Below are 23543 nucleotides of genomic sequence, written 5' to 3' on the forward strand. Positions count from 1 at the left end.
ATCTCAAGTGTGTAAGGCTACACATACAATTGGGATCACGAAACTACTGTTTGACGATAAGGCATCATTAACCATATAACATTCCTTGAACGGATTATTCAGTGAACTCATTCTCCAATGAGCACCTGCATTATATTCTTAGCATCCCCACACAAGCAGCTATACGATCAATCGTCTCCATCATATGAATGGGTATACAGTATATTAGTCTATCCGACTATCTCAATGTCCCTCTCGAATAATCTATGACTAGAAATATTTAGGGTCTATATTTATAGACGAATTGATCTCATTACCATGATCTCATCATCATTTAATTTTCGTTATACAAATCCAATGACATCACAATATATCAAGTAGGCAATATAAAATGAAAAAATATCAATAATAATAATAAACAAAAATACTATATAGTATGTCACACATGCCATCACTCACATGATTGGCTTGTATGATGACTAGCATACACAAGTTAACACAAAGATCTAAGCAATGCATCTTCATCGAGTACTCCCTTGATTATAATATTTTTTAATGCTTTAATCCTTAAACTTACAATATCTTTGTATCACGTCATATTTTTTTTTGTTGAATCTATTTTTTCTTTTCAAAATCTTGCTTCTTCGGCAATGCTAATTGTTATAACAATCATTCATGATTAGGTTTACATGAACACATCTCAAACCTTCTCAAGCATATCTCTTACTATATTAACTAGTAATTCTCTTATAGACTTAGACTCTTATATTATTTCAATTAAGTAGCACGTCACCTCTTCTAAAACCTCTCTACCACTCACTATGCGACACCTAATAAAACAATACCTTCGGCACCACAAATGATGTCTTCGTTTTCTCCTTGGTCAAGTGATATCGAAGTACATCAGCTTGATTGATCAAATGTCACTAACTCTTTATTACCATCAACACAACTCGAGTTACACTACCACAAGCTCTCTACGGCATCATTGAATGACAGCATCATTGAATGACATCTGATCTATAATATAGTTGGTAAGTTTCAGGTTGAAATATATTAGGTGTCTTGTACATAGTTTAATATAACAAAAAATATTTTATATTGAAAAATTAATGGGATAGGCAGTAAACTTAGTTTAATATTATCTTTTGTTAGGAAAAGATACTATGAAAAAGTACATGAGAGCCCCCAATGGCAATGAATATAACCTTTAAATGTATCTCGGAGTCGTTCATGGCTTTGAGAATGTGAAGAAAAATTATAATTGTAAAAGAACATGTTACGAAGATTGATCTTTGATACAAGGAACTCAATTTAGTCCCATCGATATTTATGGATTTGAAAGAAACCGCACAGTAAAGAACAAGAAATAAGAGCTGAAGCTGAACGATAATTGGATGTAAAACCTGTATATCGGCTCTACAAGAATGAACATACAATAATGTTATTTTTGCATCTATCGTGCAGCATTTACAAATTTCCGCTTCACTTTGAGGCGCTTGCTATGATACAAAATGGATAAGGAAACTAAATTAGGAAGCACAAAATGAAAAGACAAGAATACAAGCAGAACTTGCTATGCAGCTAAAACTCGCATGTCAAGCGGTGCCGGTTATCAATCTCTCCTGCTGATCCAACTTTTTTATTTTGAGAATGCCAAAGAGGACTTGCGTCCCGAAAAAAGCACATAGTAGGTATGCAGCCACAGCAGGCACCTGCCCACTCAAAAGATTTATTACAAAAGAAAACGAGGAAAGCAAAAGAATAATTTTCAAATTAGCAAGTGTTCACTCGGGGATTTGCTTACTCGAATGGAATTGAAATATAAGATTGTTGCAAGGTTTACTAAACTTCCAGCAGCAACACCCTGTCATTTGCATACAGAGACATAAGCATTTCTTGTATAAGATAATCTTACAAATGCAGACACTGCAAGAGAAGAAAAGGAGTGCCAAACAATATAATAAAATTACATATAGAAGTCATCAGATTTGAGTAGTGCATATAAACACTGATCATTTTAAGCATAAACAGTAAGTGATAGTTAAAAATAGTAGAACAAGATCTCCAGAAAAAAGTATTAACTTCCTGCTGTGGTATTGTATGCTGATTTACTTGAGAGCACTTTTTTGGATTTGTTCCCCTACTTTTTTGGTTCATGTGGGTGATTCATTCTTTTCCACAGGAAGATCCTTATACAACCCACACAAATCAAAGACAATACCAATCATATATAACTCTACTTACAAGAATTCAAATGACATGCAGATTAGAATGCAATTTTTGGCCCCTTGTTTATGTCTAAGTGTACAAATTTTTTTCTTGAAATATTTCATTATTGTTCAACAATAGAAATCACATAATTTATATCACATGTGGACCTTAATGTTATGTGAAGATATACCAAATCTAAGCTATCACAGAGCCCTCTCTTGAAGCCATGGAAAAAAAAAAAAAAAAGATCCATGCATCAAGGATGCTGCTATTTAGGTGAAGTGATCACTCTTACAATCCATGCATGTAAATCCCTCATATCAGACTTGTGAGAGACCACATCATTGATGCAATTTTTCAGGGGTGATTTAGTCCACTTGAATAGTATTTTCCACATTTTGATAGAGGCTTAAACTATACCAAGTACCCTTTGGCTCATAATCCCTTTTCACTCGCAAGATTGTTTAATGGCAAATTATCGCTTGGAATTATTTTCATCTTAATGAATTTAGTATTATTATACTTAAGGATTGAAATCTCAAACGGATACAACTTTATGTGATTGGTCAGCTTTTCAGTATGGATATATTGGATGGTATAACAGCTTTTCGGTAATGGCTTTTCAGCATGAATCTGAAGGCTTACGTTTCCAATTGTTCTTTGGACAGCAGCGACTCTTTGAAATGCTCTTTCTGATTCCAGTGTTCGCACCCGAAGTTTGAGATCACCTTTCTCCTGTAAGATATCACAACATAGTAAATGGACTTCAAATTGTGAAAAATACTGCCTTGAAGCAACACAAAAGATGGAAAAACAACAAAACATCATGTTGAATACCAATCTTTGAATTATTTGTGCCAACTTTTCCACTCTGTCAGCCTGTCGAAACAAGTTATAGAAAGCACTCGACTGTCTTTCCCATCTTTTCTTAACATCCTATAAGAAAGAAAAAGTTATTAGTTCAAATGTAAAAGCATAACAGCTTTGAGGTACAATACATCAGGCAGTAAGAAGCTTGCCTTGACAATAACTTCGATACCAGCTTCTCGGAACCTAAGCAATTCCAAGGCATACCTGGTTATGAAGATGCAAATATAATCAGCTCTATATGATGCAAAAATCAGCAAATCACAAATTATAATCAAGCAGAACATAATTAAGAAAAATTATAAACCAGACTCACGGTTTGGCAATCTCAGTAATGTCAAATCTCGGATCAAGTCCCTTTCCTATTCCATCTAGTACTGTGCAGACGAGAGTCACAATTTTAGTAAAAGTTTAGCCCAAAAATGGTACAATTAGATAAAAGAATTGTTTCTTGTTTATTACACCTGAAAATGCTCTAACAACAAATGTGAAAGTAGCTGGAAAACGGAAAGGTTGATCAGCAGCAATGGCCAAAAGATCCTCCCCTGAAGATTTAGATCACATTTAAGCATAAAATTTGGCACATAAACCAACCTTTTAGAAATTATGTTCTCGACAATGGGTAATGAAAGCTAAAATTCCACACCCTACAAATTGAAACATCATATGTCTCACCTATTGCTGCCAGCCGTTGCTTCTTCTTCTCTAATCTTTCTTCTTTAGTCAATGCCTTTTTGAAGCCCAGTTCTGTTGTTGCCATCTCCCTCTCTTTAACTTGAGCTGCAAGGCGCTCTTCGAAACTGTGAATATAGAATAACAAAAGTAGGATTTACTTGAGAGTCACACTTTATATGGTTTAATATGCATTATATTTCCTGAAAATCACCTATTAAGAAAGAATTGAGCTGTTCGTCTGACAGCTGTCATATCCCCTGTAGGAACAAGAACACCCATTTGAATCATTGCTTGAAGCACCTGCACACAAGATATTTTCACGACTGACGTTAGAAGTTCAAACAGCTACTGAGCTGGAAGAACATAGAAAAGAAGAAAACACACTGAAGGACCAAGGATATAAACAGTTCATACAAATAAAAAAACTTAAAAAGATATAAAAAGCAATATTCTGCAGATTACCCAAATCTGGTCATTTATAATATACAACTACACATAAAAGCAGTTTTCACTGACAAGCAATGTTCATAATTTCACTGACAAGCAAGGCACCTTGGCTGCCTTGTTGGCTTGGAGTTCAAGGGAGGCGTATGATGCCACCAAGAAGTGATAAGCATCCACGAGAACAATGTCTCACATTAAAGTTTTTTTTCCCCAAACAAGTTGACTTGCAGGAATTGCATCTGTCCCTGGAAATCTATTTCTACAGCTTCGATGCCCCAAAACTTCCATATCTGATACCATAATATCATCTGAATAGACTGGCATCAAAAATTTGGATCTAATCAAGAACTTAGTGGTGAAATTTTCATTTAGAAACAGGTTTTCATCGTTTCATCCTAGAATTTTCTTTTAATATCAGAATGACACTACTCTCTATTCAATATTTTACTCAAACTTGTAACATATGTAAAATGAACAATGACCTAAACAGTCTTCAAAGTCAGAAATGAAATTATGAATACTATGTATATATAGAAAAAGACTACTAATTAGATTCAACAGAAGTTTCTCATGTGAAGCACTTGAGTGATGAGTCTGTCCTTTAAGAAAGATCAAGCTAGCTACTTAGTTGAATAAAAGAAAAATCAGTCATTGAAGGCACTAGAGGAAATTTAGCTTTATATGTATAACAAAATATTCAAGAAAAGATCAAGAGTCAAAGGAATTATATCCTTTTAACAAAAGTCAAAAGAAACTAACCCGGTCTGGGTCCTTCTCATAAATTCCATAGAATGCTTCAAGAAGCCCTTCCCTAATATTGGAGCTAATGCTGCAAAGGTTTGTAGAATGAATACTTGTTACTCAAATATGAGCATTTCAAAAGTATGATTTCTTTCCGTGAAGAGTGTAGAGGCAACAAGAGTTCAAGACACAACCTTCCCATCATTCCAAAGTCGTAAAAGATGAGCCTCCCACCATTTACATCATCCACAGCAATATTCCCAGGATGCTGAATGGGAAAATATTTATATCAATCATGACTATTTACAAAAAATAACAAGTTAACAAAAAATCACTGAAGTTCTATTTGTTTGTTGCATCTAGAAGAAAGAACTACAGCCACATTTCCTATTAAATATTTCACCTTTAGCATGGTCTTGATAGACAGTTATCTGTGAAAAATTTACTGGAAAAGTAAATATGTCAAAAGCACTTACATCTATTAGATCATCAGAAACTTTTCCAGCTTCACTGATCATTCAGTAATCATATTTACCTTTCTCTTAAATTTAGTGTTTTCAATTATCAGTGTCACTTCTGCTAGACAACTTTTGCATTTCATCTGCCACGTCTCAGGTTATGGGAGGATTTCAAATTCTTGGCACTCGAAGTTAAACAACATATTGGGTGGTTCAATCAATGAGGTCTTACTACCTTAGTTGTTGATTAGACCTGTTGAAATTTCGACATAAAATATTAAAAATTTACAGTCCCAAGATAATTATTTACTAACAATTGTATTTAAAATTTTCTCTACTCATCGTGTTTCTGTGTGACATTAAGATATTACAAATTTACCAACAGTCCCAGTATAATTGCAGGAAACTACCACAAAAGTATTCTAAATTTTATATCAATCCAGCTTGTTTTCTAAACTTATAGACCATTTTAGGTCGAATACAACAATTATGTGATAAGTATAATTTCAGCCAAGCGTACCGGGTCAGCATGGAAAAACCCATGGGACAAAATCTGTTCAAGGTAAGACTCAACAGCATATCGGCCCAACCTATAAAGAAAGGATGCCAATGTGAATCAAATCAGAGAATCATCTTGAAACTGCAATCAAGAAAGGGAAAACCTTTTTGGACTGATATCTAGACAAGAATTTCATATTGCACTACCTTTTTCGATCGACACCCAACTGATCTAATTGCTTTATCCTGTTTATCTTTATTCCTGGAACATATTCCATTGTGAGTACCTGCAACAACAAAAAAATATTCTGTTTAATCAGGAAACTAAAAAGAATTTCTCTGAAAATCCCAATGTCTCACAGGAACAATGAGATAACGAACCTGTGGTGTGGTGTATTCCCAGTAAATTTTAGGCACCTTTACGTAATCCATATCTTTGAAGTTTTCAGCAAACTTTTCTGCATTAGCTGCTTCTTCTGTATAATCTATTTCCTGAAGGAAGATACGGGACTATGAGATATATTTATAAGCAAGTTTGCTCTAAGGATAAGCCAGAAAAGTTGTACCAGTATATTATAAGCAGGCACATGAAGAGTGAATGGTATTTTATAAGAAGAGTTGCTCTAAGGATAAGCCAGAAAAAGTTGTACCAGTATATTATAAGCAGACACATGAAGAGTGAGTGGTATTTTATAAGCAGAGTTGTACCAGTATATAGAGTAGTTCTAGAAATGGCACATACCATAATTTGCATCAATCTGGTGAACATCGGCTGCTGCTGTCCCGAAACACCAGTTTCTTTTCCCTTTTTTCCTCATTTTTTGGTTATAAGGAATTCAAGGTCAAGGATTGGTAGAGCTTGGGCTGGATCAATTTGGATCAATGATCAACCCAAATCTCATTTAACTATGTTGGTGTCAGGCTCAAGTTCTGTAACACTCCAGTCAACATCACTTCCCATGAGAATCAAATCCGTGCCTGCTCACCCCACCTCAACCTAGTAGACTGTTGCCAATTGACTTTCCTATATTGGTAAATTATACTGGAGTTTGGCACCAGCTATTTAACAGATTAAAACTAACCGGGGAAAGGCAGAGGAGCATGAGGACCAAAAAAAAGAGATATTTCGTCTGGCTGCTGCTGGCATCTAATAGCCACCGAAAGTAGAACAAAAAGGATCAGGAATCAGAAAGATGAAGAGAAGAAGAAAAATATTAGCAGCTGGAAGGAGGATTGGAGAAGAATTACTCTTAATTTTTCTGTCACCCTGAATTTTTTGTCCTAATTTAATCATATCACTCTCTAACCTTTTAGGTTTTTTATTAAGATATTGATCCATAGGTCATATCTGCACAACCTAGTATGATCCTGATCTGAAATTTGTAATAGATCATGAAACCAATCCATATTCTTCAAACCATGCTGTATGAACAGATATTCAGACTGAAGGGGTTCAATATTTAACTGAACCATCTCGATGCAAATGGATGCACAGGCTCATCCACGTATGCAATAGTGTGGAAAGAATGCCACGGCATCCAAGGGACCAGTGCAATGACTGTTCTGAACTGGGAAGAGAGTATTGTTTTGAGATGGTCTCATATTACTAAACACTTTTGTGCCCAAAAGCTTGCTAACATAGCAAGAACTAGTGGAATTTCACACTGATTGTTAATGTTACGGAATTCTGTGACTATACAGCAGTTGCTCAATTGAATGATAATTCCTTATTTTAAGAAAAGAAAAGAAAAATCAACCATCGATAATACAGAATAGGCGCACGATGCTCCCGCCTAAATGGAACCTGAGGAGGTTCAACATACACAATGTTACCCCTACAAACAAAGAGCCCATTTTCAATGATAATATATAGGCACTAAAACATTAATTGGTATCGCATCATCATCCAGCCTCTTTCAACTAAAGAACTAGAAAGGTCCATAGAAATTTTGTTAATAATATAACTAATAATTATCCTAATATCAGCAAAGTTGGTGCTGAAGTTTACTTTCAACAACTGAGGATTTTAATTTAACTGTAAAACTATGCAAAGGTAAGTGAAAATGTAATTAATTGCTTGTGCTTTAAGCTAACACAACATGAAACCAACTCCAGAAATTCCACTATGTAAGAGTCTAGCAGCACTGTGGAACTTTTCTAATGAAAGTCATATTTAATCTCAAAGGCATGAATAAGGGTAGGCTTATTTGTTATACACTGACCACTTAACATCATTTTAGATGCTCATAAAACGTCACATTTGTCATTTAAAGTAATTGAGCTAAATATATTTCAAATTTGCTTGATATGATTCACCTCTAGAATTGGGAAAATCATAATGAGATAGTTCAGTAAAAGAGTTCCATGATAACTAATTCAACAGTAAAATAACCTGATAAAGGACACTGGCACATTCATCATATATAGCAACCCAATCTCTTCTGGCACCATCTGACTTGGGGTCCACCTTCTGAAGGTATTCAGCTATAACCTGTAACAACATAATATTTACATAAAAGAACAGTTGTGGCACTTTAGCAACTATGTTTAACTATATAGAGAGTCCTCTGGTTTTCCCAACATAGCAAATAAGCCATGACAAAGAGCAGCTCACTTTAAGTAAAAAAATTAGCATATATTTGTTATACGTAATGCGAGTATCAAATTTGTAAACCATTCGCTTTACCGCACTCATCATCGGCCATATGAAAGATAAAGCTGACCTTATTTTCATATATCACACCTATTCATAAATCATAATCACAATCTGGGAAAACTAAAACTTAAAAGTATACAAGCATCCCAAAGCTAAATATTTTAGCTGTATATGGAAACATGGAATCTATTTTTGGTCAATTGAGAAAATCATTCCCAGCAAACTTTCAGAAATTAAATATATACAAAAGTATCATCAAAGACAAAAGAGCATGTATATGTATGTACACACACACACACACACACATATATATATATATAGCCAAAGTGCCTGTTTTATTGTGTCCTAGACTCCTAGTTGCAAGTTGTCACTGTAACATTCAGATAAACAGTTGTCTCTTGTTTATAGTTTCACTTTCATGTGTGTATATATTTCCAGGAATATTTATTACTTTTGGATATTGAAGACAAATGTGTTATCTACCATGTTGGTTATCAATAAGGCATTAGATCCTTGAGCCATGCCCTAACTTCAATCTCATGCCATGCTGCCAGTATAAGCAGCATGTACTCAACAGCCAAGAAGACAAGACCAACTTCCTCGTACTGAGAACAGGCTTAGTAAAAGCATTTTACTCCGTTCTATGGAATACAATTGTTTTATCCAATCGTTTATGTGTTTTTTATTGTGAAATGGAATAGAAACTCTATTGGTAAAATAAGCTTGGAGAAGAAGCATCATCCTTGTTCAAATATTTGAGAGGAACAAATTTTCAGACATACGGACCCCTACGACCACTAGATCATGGATCTGCTATCCTCTAGACACGCAAAAAGAAATAACAATTATAGATCATCCAAAGGAAAATGAAAACATTTACCCTCTCTAACTCTCACTTTCTTGTCTCTTCCCGTACTTTTCCCATCCGTATTGCAAGGGAAGGTTCTAAATATCATACCGTACCGATGTACCGATCAGCTATCGGTATGATACGTACCAAGCTATACCGAACATACCAACATACAAGACACTAAGGTGTACCGATATACCACCCGTACCAGTCCTCTATCGGATCAGTACGTACCACCCGTACCGAGTGGTATGGTACGGTATTGCAAACCATACTGCAATGACAATAGTGTTGACACATAACAACCCAGTGCATGCCAACATCACAGCATTAATTAACAACATTACTATTTACATGTTATCTAGCAGAGTCCAGAATCTAATAATAACATCTAAAAAGGGCAATCCAGTTTATGAGAATTCCACCAGTGCAGGGTCTAGCAAGGGCCAATTGATACAGCCTTCCACTCTAAGCAGAAAGGTTGTTTCTGTGACTTGAACCTTAATCATCTAGATCACATATAAGCAACAGTACCATGACATCAAGGACCACCTTCTAAGAATTGAAAATCATATACTATATGATCTTACACTAGTAATGATGTTTCAAGTGTCAAAAACACATGTAGATTTTCTAATAAGTGATAAGCTGAAGATGAATATGCATCATAACGCTCAATAACAAGTCATAATTTAATAAACACAAAAGATGTTTATTATATTCCAATATGGTTTTAAGCATGGTTCATCTTACCACTCCGTACCGGTGTACCGACTAGTTATTGGTACGATACTGTACCGAGTCACACCGAACATACCGATACATAGTACATGAGGGCATACCGATGTATCGCCATACCGGTTCTCTGTCGGACCGGTACATACCGCCCATACCGAACGGTATGACAAACCTTAGTTTTAAATACTACAGTACAATAACTGAACCATACCAGTAAATTCATGTGCCTATTGTACCTACAGATCAAACATTTTTCAGTATTTTCCTTGTTTGTTTACTTGGTCATATCATACATGTTGGTTAATACATACTGATAATGATGTATTAAAATCTTGACAATGACACCAATGTTTTAAAACCTTGCTCTCAAGAGAGAAATGTGCAAGGAAGAATTTCACCTAAGAATAACTCTCTATGCAAGATATGATGGATATCATTCCCCAAAACATGACAAAACACCAATTCCAGGAAGAAAAAAAAATTGGTACCTTAAAACCTGATTGAAACTTAAAAAGAGTGTTACCAACACATAAGGCTAAAGTCTGATTGGTCTTAATGCGATTATATTAGTTCATAACTTCATATATGTCTAGAAGTTAAAACATGCTAGCATTTACTACATAAGCTGAATAAAATATAAAATTGACAAAAAAACAAAGGCAATGTTGGTGCATCAAGCTATTTCTATCACCTGCGAATAACCATCATATATCCACTATCCACTTATTTAGATGTCATTCCCTATTTATATCTACATAACTTTAAAGTGGATATATTTACAAATACTGAATGGTTGACATGGCTGATGGGGTCTACCATAGTTTATGCATCAAAAAGTGAAAATCGACTCAAACATGCAGTATAGGTGACAAGTTGTTTGTGTATTATCCTATTACAAGCCCTCATTAAATATCATATGCCTTACTGTGAAAGGCATTGAACAGGGATCTAAGTAATGACCAAATAATGTAAAGAATCAAGTATCAAGTAGAAGAATGTACTTTGAAGTTTGAAGTTTGAACAGTCACAAAGCACTAACCCTCAGATTCTTCAGATCAATATCAAATAGCTCCTTAAGGGCAGGTCTTTGCACTTTAATCACCACTTCTTGGCCATTCAAACTTGCACGATGCACCTGACCTGACAATGCAAGAGGAAGTGTATCATACGTTTTCATACCACTTATTCTACATGAATAGATTCCTTGCTTATTAGATGAAAATTGATTACCAAGACTTGCAGCAGCTATTGGCTCATAATCAAATCGATCAAAAATATCATCCAAAGAAGCTCCAAGTTCTTCTTCAATTATTGAGATGGCAGTTTCTGAAGGGAATGGTGGAACTTGGTCCTGCGTAATGCATAGATAGGTTTAGCCACTTGATATGAAGCACTGAAAATTCTTGTAATTCCACAGATTTAAACACCGAGCAAAGGCACAGTAACATATTGATATAACTGAAAGTAGCAGAATATTATCTGCATATATAGCGACACCAAAACATGTCATAGCCCTCTCTTAGAGGTCAGTCACAAAAAAAAAAACTGTACATTACTAGATAATTTGGTACTTCTATAACTAATACTGGGCTCCATACGGAAATTGCAAAATTAAATAAGCTCATAATTAATAAACTGAAAGTAACAAAGATAATGGCCAGAGTTGAACAAAATCAATCAAAAATAAATTGTAACAACACAAGCTCATTGGGATGAGCCAAATTGAAAACAATCAGCTTATTCTGACCAAAAAAGCCAATTCCATTGGATTGAGGCATAGAATCCCATCCAACGTGGCTGCAGACATACTCAGACATGATGAAAAGAGATTTAAAAAGGGAGACCATCTTACTGTGGTGTTTCCAGTGAGATGCACCTATGTACAAGAGAGGGAGGGTGGTAGAGAGAGGGTGGTGAACGCAGGTGAGTGGCATGTTAAAAGATGGAAAATCTTTTTGAGTTTCATTTTGAAGTAATTTGGGAAGTTCAATAATGTGATTGTTAACAATAAAAGTATAATCAAGGAAATATACACAATGCTCTACAAGGTCAAAATTAAAAAATGAACCCAAAACAAAAGAAACAAACATATGTGTGGTATATTTTTTTTCCCCTTCACTTGACAAGCATTGTAATCTATCACAAGCAATTTGTTGATGTTGAATTACAACATAAGTCAATTTAATAAAGCAACAGTACCTGAGAAACTAGATATCACCTACCACAGCTTTGTTTATAAATGGGATAATTAATCCATCCTTCACTACAAAAGGGGGGAAAATATTTTATGATATATGCAACAGAAGTTTGCAATGACCACTTGACTTCACTTTCTATATATCTTGCTTACATCCAACTGTTAACACTGTGTTGCAGGGGATTTAGAACCCCAGAAACAAAACCTCCTCACTAACAAAAGTATGCATTGCGAAAAGGTAAGTATGGTATTATCCAAGGTATGCAGTACCGAATGGTACCGCCCGATACGGGCGGTACGTACCGGTCCGATGGTATACTGGTACGCGGACCACTCGGTATGCCCTGGTGTACCACTCAATACGCCCTGATGTACCGCTCGATACACTGATACTGTATCGTACCAAGCCCGGGTCAAAACGTCGGTACGGTACGGTACGGTGAACCTTGGTATTATCCAATATCCACTATTTCTTTAGTCTAAATTTCTACATAAAGCTATAAAAGAATTGTAAAGTATATGAATGCTAATAACTCCATATCCATTCATGATTGAAAAAATCAAGAACAAAGCAAATTCATGACCATAAATTTGTCTACAGTCAAATATATGAGAGCAGATTACTCTAGTGGGCAATTAGAAACTTGACCTGAAGTTCAGACAATTGATCCACATACTCCTGTGGAAGAATATCCACCCTTGTGGAGAACTGTTGACCTGTTTTAATGAATGTGGGACCTAACCTCAGGATACTTTCCTTTAACCATTTAGCAAGGGCTTTTCGCCTTGAAACCTTTTTCTCCTCAGTCATTCCTCCTGCACATTGTCAAGACATAAATCTTAACATCCAAAAAACAGATGGTGTGTCATAATAACCTGATATCTTTTAATGTATGATCCTCAACACTCCTGTTTTACATGAATGCACCTACCAAAAAGTAGTGCTAAGTATTAAGTGAATTAACTGACAATGACTTGTAAAATTAAATAACATTAAAAAAATATTTATAATTGTTACACTTACACAATAATTTAGAGTGGAGATTCATTAAAGTTCAACTTCATTTTGATTATGCCCTTGATTGATGTGTCTTCTTATGGGCTATAATATCTGAAATCATGCATATATGATTGAAGCTGGCTGTCCTTAATGGGACATAGGCATGCCTCGAGGTTCCATGTAGGTGCTAGCTATAACCAATCTAAAGAACATAGATCTCGAAGACATGGAAGGTGCTAAACACCAATCATGTAGCTGGATTAAAGATAGAACATCTTAGGGTTGGAAGAACAAAAGTAGGAAAAAGGTTTATTGATTTAATTCATCAATATTTATGAATATCCTGGTTCATCTGTTATTTAGTATAGACAAGAAAAAGCTTTTCATCATGAATTACCACTTCAATAAACAATGCTTCGATGATCAAGGCACCAATTCACACCTTTTTAAAAAAATGGCACTGGCACAAGGCTCCTTCTACCCTAGAAGAGTATAGGGAGGGTCAATTTATGCAGTTTCACCATTACAACCAGACAAGCTCTTCCTGTGACTTAAACCAGCCCCTATAAACAACCCCATCTTTTGCTAGGCCATTATTAGACTGTATAAGTTGCTCAAAGAGCCAAATCTGTATTTACAATAACAAAAGAATTGATTTATCATGAGAGATTGGATGACTGCAAGATGATTCTAACATAAGATTCAGAAATTTACCTCGGTAAGAGAACTTCTGGTTGTTAAGCCAAGACTTAAAAAGAAATGCAAAAACAAAGCCCCATATTTCCAAGGTTCTTTGAATTGTAGAATAAGTTCTGAACCTATTCCAACGCCCTCCAGGAGTAACAGAGACCTGCAAGTGTGAGCAAATCATCAAGAATTGATAAACACAAAAAATTTTAATTGATATGTTAATTTTTAAAAATTTTAATTAGAAGCTAACATCCAAAAAGGTACAGATGTGAAGAGAGAAAAAGAAATGTAATTCAATCATTAATTAAGTGCAAATATGCATAATTTGATTGTAATATTAAAAAAAATCATGTTAGCCTATGAAGTTTATGATTGTTTCCTTTGAATACATATTGCCATAAATCTACTGACACCAACTTTCCCCCGAAGATTAAAATGCACCCAGTCATGTAAAAGTTTCATTACAGTATCAAATAGAAAAAGGAAATGTTATTGATGAAGTAAAAACATATAATGATAAGTTGATGTTTTCTTTTCTATAAATTTTTAAGTAAGAAGTATTTTGAAAATGTTGCCAACTAAGAACTTTCCATCATTATACTTGTCATGTTGATCAGAAGTTATATATAGCAGTAAGTCGAATTATCAAATGTTAGTTGGTGATTTCCTTCAGAGCATTCAAAAGGTTTTCTTCACAGCATGACCTGCAAATGGACCATGTATAAGAAGACTCAAAATACTTCAGCATTTTTTAAGAATTCAAATTATACTCATAGGCTCATAGCACATTTAACATATGCCACGATAATGCATTGCAGCTTGACAGATTACATGAGATTGACCATAGATATTCAGAAGTAGAAAGTTCTATACCACCTCATAAAGCTGGCCCATTATACATATAATATACCTCTTGACATCAGACAAATTAACTACATGTATGTCTACCACTCAACAGTAAAAATTAGAAAACCTAGTAGAAGTAGCTTCTGCATAGACATTCATTCTAATTCGCACTTTTTCAGATCTCCTTAAAATAACTTGTTATTTCTGTAGCTCAGAAGTTTTTTAAATCTAAGATTTGGGTGGCTAACAACTTTATTGAAGCTCTCAAATACAGCCCCAAGAATCATTATGGATACATATTAATTAGATGGTTATTGTTCTGCAATAAGATATAAAGATGTAACTAGAAGTCTATAAGGCCTCTTATATATTATCCTCTCTTTTTTATTATTTTTTGTGGCATTGAGCTATGTGGTCTTTGGAACCACCAAGTTACAGTTGATGGGGTTTATGACATTTATAAGCATGTAACATCTTTATATATTTCAAAATTTCAAGAAGGTATAGGTGAGTCAAATTACTTCTTTAGTATCCCAGCAAAAGCCATGGTCCCAAAATCCATTTGTTTGAACACCAGATGACCTTTATGTTCTTTCATTTTAGATTTTTCATTATTTATCATTCGTATCTATTTAAATGAAACCACCACATTGATGTATTTTTTCATTCCTGCCTATACCCTTCCACACATGCCTTCTTTTCTGAATGGTTGTTCTTTCATCTCACCTTGGAGCCTGACATTTAAGATTCAACGAGCCATAGCCTGGTCTTGGTAAAAGATGAGATTGTATTTATTATTAAGAAAAACCACAACATGAGGTTTCATTAATAAGTGAGGGTGAAGAATCATCTCAATTCACTCAATCAATATGATATAGCAGGGTATATGTATGAGAATTGGTGGGGCCCCGTATGTAAACAATTGAAAATGAAATTTAACTTCTATATAATCTCCTAACATCAAAAATAAAGTTATTAATATTAAGTAACTAATGCTAAAGAAATCATTAACCACAAATAACATTCAGATGGTTCAATATATTATACAGATGTATTTAGATTTTCTCTTCACAGCAACAATGACAAGCTTTTATTCCTCATTATGTTAGAAATAAACTATCTAGAAATATTCTTATAATATACAAACATACATGTATACATATATTATATCCTTCCATGTTGATGACTCTTTAGGTTTCAAACTTAGTTTACACCATAATAAAATAAAACAAGGTTCAATTACTTAAAACCTTCACCTGCAAAATCTATGCCAGATGGTACTCCAAAACACTGAAATTATGTTTAGAAACTTTAGTAACATAAATTCCAGCTTAAAGCCCAGTTATAAAGTAAAAGAAAATTGTTGTATTCACAAGCAGTCATAAAATTATGTTTTTCTTCCTAAATACAAACATGAACCCTTCAGATGATGTAGTCTAATTGTATGAAAGACCAGCAAGAAAAATTGAGGTCGCAGACATCTTTGAAGCACAATAGTGGGACTAAACTTTCTCCCAACTCACTACTTAAGCCATTAAACCCGCCTATCTTGAAACTCACATAGCAACACTTTTTTGTATAATTCTCTGGGAATCTGATTTCAAGAAGTCTGAGAGCCACAAAGCATTAAATATCATGTAAGCAAATTAATGGCACAATAACATATGCCAGCCAGCATGAGCAGGTTGAGTCATAAAGCTATTAGTGACCTGTAAATGAAATTGGATAATTTGAATATGTCATCGGTTTATATAATTACTTGATTCAGCACTAGTAGGACACAGTTTTCTCCTGTTCACACCACTAGTGACCAACACATCATCTAGATTGCCTCTTTTACGTGTATGTAACTATAATCCTCTGTCTATGCACCATGTCAAGGAGATGGATATCCTAAACTTTTACTTGTCCAGAGTAAAGGATGATTTTATTTCCTCCATCTCCACAGTTTATGTTATCCATATACAAATATGCAGAGTCTGGGCGTAAACCTACATTCCAAATTTGAAATCTCTGAAAATGAATTTATATTGATTCACTAGCAGGTCCACCTGCAGCAACTGAGAAAACGACTTCTTCTGTACGTGAGCATAAACCATTGCACTAGAATGAGCTAAGGTGATGATTCATTAAATACTTCGATTTCAATAAATTTACAAAACCACTAATGAAAGTGGTACGTACCTGCGGTTGTTCTCCACCCTTTTTGAACCAAGCATCCTCTTTTCCTATATCTTCAACCCTCTTTTTCCTCTTCGCCTCCTCAAAAACATCATCCACTTCCTTCGCTACCGCTCCATTCCCATCAGTGTACACCAAACTCGCACTGCCATTACTTGCCTCATTCCCATTAAGTATCACCTCGATTTTCCCATTCGCACTCCCGTTAACTACTTCCCTGAACCCGTATCCGCTGCCGCCACCGTTCCCATTCCCGTTCCCCACATACCTATCCAAGTCCCTGGAGACCTCAGTGACTGAAATTCTCTCATTGGAACCCGACTGAACAACGACTCGAGACGAGAGCCTCCGCAGTCGACGACTCTGCAACCGGCAGTACCCGGGAAGAGGGTGGAGGCGGCCGGCGGTGGGGCGGAGGAAGAGAAGGTCTTGGAGGATCCGCGGAGCAGATGAGAGAGAAGCTGACATCGATATACTGGTCGATGGATCTTTAGGGATTTGGTAGATCGCGTCGGCGGCAGGGGGCGAAGAGAAAGTGCCTCGGAGGAGACGGAAGAGTCGAGAAGCAGGAGAAGCACAAAGGTTGGTAGACAGCGGAGGTTGGAATCGGGCCACGTGGAAGAATGAGAGACAGGAAGTGCCTATGTCGCGTGCTCCTCGTTGGTTGCCGGATGACGCCTCGATGACCACAAAATTTCTTGTTTAAGAGAGACTCTGTTTCGCGAAACCCCAACGCTTCCCCTCACGGGAACCATGCGGGACCCAATGCGGGTCCCAACATATGGTGCATTAACCTACGAGAAAAGCAAATGCGACATTTTTTATATAGTTGGTTTGTTTCTTCTGTTGTTTGTGGTCGAGCGCGCATCCAACTTATACCGAGTTCAATTACCCTGTAATGTACGAAAAGTCCCTTCATAATCGCTCAGCCAATGCCTCTAACTTGAACTTATACTGAGTTCAATTACTCATCGTCAATTTCTCATGGGGTTTCATTGATACTTAGGCCTGGGTATGGCATTACTCTCATTGAAGACATGGATTTCACGCATAAGTGGGAGATCACTCATTATAACAATCATATCATCATCATATGAAAGGTTATGTATGGATAAGTGAATCAGTACATGTAAGTAATAATTGCTTCTCACTTTATTTATCATCATCCTATCCGACTATTTAATATAGAAGGGATCAACGCTGCCCATCCTTCTTCCATATCTTTCGTCTTTCACGACGCCGCCCATCATGACGCATTCCTACTGCTTGCACTCGTATCCTTTTGCTCCAGTTTTCTTGCTCTGGCATTCCATCCTCAAACACTACCATGCCATAACCCACACCCTCTGAACAGAGGAGAAGTTAAGCAGGTGGAGAACACATGAGCCCACACTCCAGAGAGTCCATCCAACCCAATGCAATCAAGAGAGAGAAGCACGTCTGTCTCAGCTAGCCTCGTGAACCAACCTTACATCAAGTGCCTGATATAATACATCCTCTCCTCTAAAGGACATAATGTCTCATTAAGTGGTTGTCAGTCTTTGAAGGACACACACATGGGACAAAAATCTTCCCCATCCCTGTCTCTCCCACAATGCATGCATGTATGACATCCAGTCACTGTTGGCGAATGTGATGATCAAAAGCTCAATCATGAAGCTGACAAAAATAAAGATGATACATTCATTTTTGGTAGTATCTACTTAGAGGCACCGGACCTAATCCAAGAAACCTGCAGCATTTCCTGCAATGCTGTCCAATATCTCTACTGCTCTCTCCTCCTAAGCTGGTTGGTAGTAGCACTTCAGTTGTGGATCGGAGGCTTCCTGTTGGCAGGAGAGTAGTCCATTCCTGCTATGTCTACGACGTCCGGGTAGGTCTGAGGTTGCCTTGAAACAGGCGGGGCCTTGTGGAGGTCGTCTTGGCTTCCGGTATCGTTCTGTGAATGGCCATGAGATGATGAGCAAAGAGGATGCAGGATCTACTGTTCGATGCTAACTAGAACACCAACCTTGGAAGTGGCCATCGCATCGGTCATGAGTTTCCTAGTCTTTCCTGCATCAACAGATAAGGAAGAACCTATCTCAGAGTCATGAAGTCTGTCCACGGACTTCATCAGAAAGACACAACTATTTTACAGTGTTCTCTCGGAAAAAACTTATTTTCATCAGAAAATAAAACTACATGTTTATGGTCAAGCTTCTTTTATGACGTTCAAATACAGAAAACAAAAGGAAAGCGAGAAGATTTGTGGAAGAGCGTGCATGAAGAATAATTTCAATGGTGCTCAGGCATGTGATTCCTAGGTCCAAGGTAATCTTCATGAAACCCTGGAAGCCTTTGATGGACTTCTCTAACATTGCTTATGGATCTCCTCTCCTTCACACTACCTGAACAATCCCCATGGCATCCACGTAGAAGCGCTCCTTCTTTCATCAAGCTCTTTTCTTCCTGGTATCAGCATGCAGTACAACAGTATTAGTGACCCGGAAGAAACCAACAAGTGTGGCCACTGTAGACGCAGTACTATCAAGAAGCTATCTACTGACATGCAGTTGGTTGCGTAAGGAAGCCACTGATTCTTCTTCCAACAATCTGATCCCTGAACGAGAGGAACAAATCAAAAACGAATACCTTATGGATTTAAATGATCAGCGATAAGGCCTTGAAGGTACCTGTAGTCCTGTTAGCTGCGAGGAGAACCAGAAAAAGGAGAAACATCACTGACACGATAGGCTTCATTGGAAGGAGCTTCTAATCCTAGAAAGACTACGATAGGAGAGATGTGTTTCACCTCCTCTATGCAAGATGTGGAAGGAGAGAAAATGGCAAGGAATGAGTGTGCAAACCTTTCTGACAGTGCTAATATATATATATAAGCTATTGGACCTGATCATCACTGTTCCATACCACGGACTATAGATGTTTGAAAGTCCAAAATCCAAGATATGTCTCGGCAAATAAATTATTGTGACTGACAATTCTGGTTTATGCCATGTTATCTTATTCTATGTTGTAACTGTCACTCATTGAGGAAGGATGTTCCCCAAATATTTGGACCTTGTTCATGTTTGGTCTTCTTATTACAAACATGCTTTTACTAGTCAGATCACAAGGTCTCTTAGACACTGTTCATAAGAGCAACTGGTTTGCTATTCCACATTACATGAAATCAAAACATGTACTTGCTACATAATGTCATAAGATTCTGCAACATACTGTCACGTACGCTTTAATCTGAAAAGATGGTGCACCCACGAATTTAATTTAATGAGGAAGATCTACAAAACCTTGGATCAAGATTTTAATTACCTCCTGCTCCTTGTTAGGTGGGCAAACTTGGTTTCAAGCACTGGATCTTATGCTTGAACATTTAGTTAGTACATGCCCAGCGGAGGTTCCCAATGGTTCCATATCTTGGATACGGTGGGAACGAGGAAGAGCGAGAGGTCAACCACTGGTTTTATTGTGTGAAGTATGAAAGGAGAGATGAAGAGGTGGTGGGGGAGGAGGCCACGCCGGTGTCCATATCGAGGAGGGGCCCCGGAAGGGAGGATGGAGGTGCAGGAGAGGCGCCACGTGTTCAGAGGATGGTCACGATGCATGTCTGTGCTTTGGGTGGCACCGAGACAGCGGTGGTGGCGACCATGTTGGGGATGGAAAATTGCAGCTCCTCTTACGATACAATGACAGCCATTCTTTCCTCTTCCTTCATCTTAATGAATCACATTATAATATAACAAAATAAGCTCAATCATCTTTGGGCTACGATCGATCAATCAATCTATCATCCAGGTTAATGGTTAGTATATGAAGGTTCTTTTCCCGGATGTCAGGAGTTTGATTACTCAGCGAAGCCATACACCCAATTATCTCGAATTGATTATATGGATCTCTTGTCACTCTTTAGAGAAAATATATGATGAATTAAATCAAAAGTATTTGAGTTTTCATCTATAGTTTCTAATAAGATCCTTTAAGGTTTTCCTATTAGGAACAGTAATTGTTTCCTCCATCTATTGAATCATACTTACCCAAATGCCGCAGAATTTCTACACTTATTATACTTTTTTGAGTGAAATAAATGCTACAAAATTATATATTTTCCTCAAAGGTACATCAATCGCCAACATAATTCTATGGGGCACAATATAATGTTGTGAATGGAGACATTTCATGAACTATTTCATGATTAAAAAGTCACAACAAGATTTAGAATTATCTGAAATTAACTCGAACAAGAAATCATCTAAAATTACATTTCAGCGGAACATATCCATGTTTTATACCTAAAATTAAGAACCATAATGTAACTATCTTGCCGACAACAACAAGATTATGATGGGTTTTCTCTGCGAGACAAGCCCTCTTGCTCTCCGAGAACGAAAGGACTGGATGAAGGGATTTGCCTGTCCGAATCTGCCGACATGCCAGGCTTTTGAGGATGGAAATATGGGCTTTCATCTCACCGTGCCGTCCATCTCCTCCTCGTGTGCATGCATGGAGTCAAAGATTCTCCTTTCGAGATCCTTCATCCCTAGCTATCTCCTTGCAACCAAGTACTACTCGACCGTGAAAGTCCCAAAAAGGTTTCAAGAGCTCCCACGCCCGAGTTCCGATGTCTTGGGCATGCTCGAAACAAGTCTTCGATGTCATTCGGACACCTTGTGCTCCAGTGTCCGAGTATGCTTTTGCTTTTAGATGGCTTCGGTTGGTGTTCCCTCCATGAGTTACAAGTTTCCATGTGTACGTGCATGGGAGTGTTCAAATCCCTGTCTTCCTCTCAGGAATGGATCGTAGCATACGTTAAGGACTACATGATATGGTGAGAAACAGCTTGCTGATCCATGTCATGCTCTTCAGCTTTCCAAGATAAATACGTTGCAAAAACAAAGCGATCTACGGAAACAGTGTGTCATTCAAATGGCTAACAAGATTGTTTTCATTTGATAGTCTCACTATCAAGTTGAAGATGGGATGGATGTACCATCCAAGCAGACAAAGTAACAATCTTTAGAAATTTGAACACACGGTTTCTTCAACGGTGAACCAAATGCCAAGAGACGAATAGATTTGAAGCAGCGGAAAACATGCTTGTCGGGGGCATGTTTGATCTTGGATGTTCATGTCCGATTCAATGATATCGACTCATGTTTCTGCGTCTTTTGATCACAAAACACAGCAACGCTACTTACTGTTTATCATCGACAAAACAAATGGTGGTGTGTCATCACAGGATAAAGACAATAATAAGGAAAGGCAGTTATAATTTCTCACCTATCTAACTAATTTTATGATGTACAATAAAATTTCAATGATTATATTAAAATCTCAGTTATAAAAAAATATTTTAAGGATTAATCCTCGTCCACCAATTGGATTTCATAAAGACACTGACATAAAAGAAAATAATCAAGTCATCTCCTCTTCGCCCACTAGACGATGACATGGGGAGATTATAATCTATCGGCTCCTATGGATAATAATCCATGAGAAATCATTTAAATCGATCATGTCAGTCTCCGTAGATTGCACTACATGAGAGGTTATTTGGGTCTATCGCCCCTTTATCGGTCTTTATGGATAAAAGCCCATAAGAGTTCATTTGGGTCTATCGTCCTTATGGATAAAATATCAAGAGGACATCGAGACCATTACAAAGAATCTCTTCGATTGGTTAGGTATATAAATAGACCGTCGATGTTCACCTAAAAGTCAAACCTCTTTTCAAAAATCTTTCACGCTAACTAACTTGAGTATTAGAGAAGTCGAGTCAGAAAATTCCTTCCAATATTGACCTTTATATGGGAACCCATTGAGGAATTGGATTCCACCTTGGTCTAACATTGGGACATATCGGACACTCAGAAACGACTCAAATACCACCACAAAACTATCTTTGATATCTCGATATTGTATCAACCATCTTGTAGGACTACTATATAGATTCATCGAATGTCTCTCCTCTCGAGTTCAAGCTGACCTGACTCAGTCAATATATATATATATATATATATAATGTTGATTCATGTTTAGATTTTGCATGACAAATTTTTCGAATAGAGAATATATGTGATCAAATATATATTGTTGTTTATTTATATTTTTTAGATGTTATGTAGATGAACATAATGGAATCCATTATATCTCAAATCTCAAGTCTGATAGTTTTAACATATACATGTTATGAAAAATATGGAAGAACCAAGGTCGAAGACTTCTATTATGCTTCCTTGGGCTTTGTTAAGCTATGCCCCTATCTCTTATTATTATTTTTTAAAAATATTATTAATAATGTATACTTTGAATTTTTCTAGCCAAAAAAGGTTTTGCGAAGTGCAAAACTCTATTATAACTAGATGTGTCTTTTTTGTCACATGATTATAACTAACTTAAAAGTAAATAAATTTTTATTGAGACATTTGAGCTTATTAGTGTTTTATTGCATAATTAATAGGTCTTAGATTCGAATTAATGTGTGAGGGTCATATATATATATATATATATAT

The 23543-nt window shown here is 36.5% G+C and overlaps 2 protein-coding genes across 2 annotated transcripts; both read right to left on the bottom strand.

Annotated features, from left to right (window-relative positions):
• Positions 1–1349: 1349 nt before the first annotated feature.
• On the bottom strand, positions 1350–17607 carry LOC103997387 (protein ACTIVITY OF BC1 COMPLEX KINASE 8, chloroplastic). Its single transcript, XM_009418585.3, has 20 exons — positions 17038–17607; positions 14032–14167; positions 12967–13133; positions 11351–11471; positions 11160–11260; positions 8269–8367; positions 6258–6368; positions 6084–6163; positions 5899–5968; positions 5115–5188; positions 4939–5008; positions 3947–4035; positions 3736–3860; positions 3525–3605; positions 3377–3437; positions 3213–3267; positions 3031–3129; positions 2839–2928; positions 1787–1846; positions 1350–1694 (listed from the first exon to the last, which is right to left on the bottom strand). Exons 1-20 carry the CDS (start codon positions 17500–17502, stop codon positions 1578–1580), a joined length of 2271 nt encoding a protein of 756 aa, XP_009416860.2. The 5' UTR covers positions 17503–17607; the 3' UTR covers positions 1350–1577.
• A 1095-nt stretch (positions 17608–18702) lies between these two features.
• On the bottom strand, positions 18703–19881 carry LOC103997386 (uncharacterized). Its single transcript, XM_065166270.1, has 5 exons — positions 19710–19881; positions 19584–19636; positions 19425–19485; positions 19046–19089; positions 18703–18973 (listed from the first exon to the last, which is right to left on the bottom strand). The coding sequence occupies exons 1-5, from the start codon at positions 19774–19776 to the stop codon at positions 18839–18841; spliced, it is 360 nt and encodes a 119-aa protein (XP_065022342.1). The 5' UTR covers positions 19777–19881; the 3' UTR covers positions 18703–18838.
• Positions 19882–23543: the final 3662 nt, after the last annotated feature.

This window comes from Musa acuminata, chromosome BXJ3-9 (genome assembly GCF_036884655.1).
Source record: "Musa acuminata AAA Group cultivar baxijiao chromosome BXJ3-9, Cavendish_Baxijiao_AAA, whole genome shotgun sequence".
In the NCBI taxonomy this organism is placed as follows: Eukaryota; Viridiplantae; Streptophyta; class Magnoliopsida; order Zingiberales; family Musaceae; genus Musa; species Musa acuminata.

What these genes read in the sequence shown, in the direction of transcription:
- LOC103997387 (XM_009418585.3), bottom strand. Translation starts at nt 17,502, where the DNA reads ATGTCAGCTTCTCTCTCATCTGCTCCGCGGATCCTCCAAGACCTTCTC. An exon ending in ATCAATTGTCTGAACTTCAG is followed by an intron (nt 11,472 to 12,966) that starts GTCAAGTTTCTA and finishes TGCATTACGCAG; the next exon opens with GACCAAGTTCCACCATTCCC. An exon ending in GACTTTGGAATGATGGGAAG is followed by an intron (nt 5,009 to 5,114) that starts GTTGTGTCTTGA and finishes AAACCTTTGCAG; the next exon opens with CATTAGCTCCAATATTAGGG.
- LOC103997386 (XM_065166270.1), bottom strand. Translation starts at nt 19,776, where the DNA reads ATGAAGCCTATCGTGTCAGTGATGTTTCTCCTTTTTCTGGTTCTCCTC. An exon ending in CGCAGCTAACAGGACTACAG is followed by an intron (nt 19,637 to 19,709) that starts GTACCTTCAAGG and finishes CCTCTCGTTCAG; the next exon opens with GGATCAGATTGTTGGAAGAA. An exon ending in CCTTACGCAACCAACTGCAT is followed by an intron (nt 19,486 to 19,583) that starts GTCAGTAGATAG and finishes TGCTGATACCAG; the next exon opens with GAAGAAAAGAGCTTGATGAA.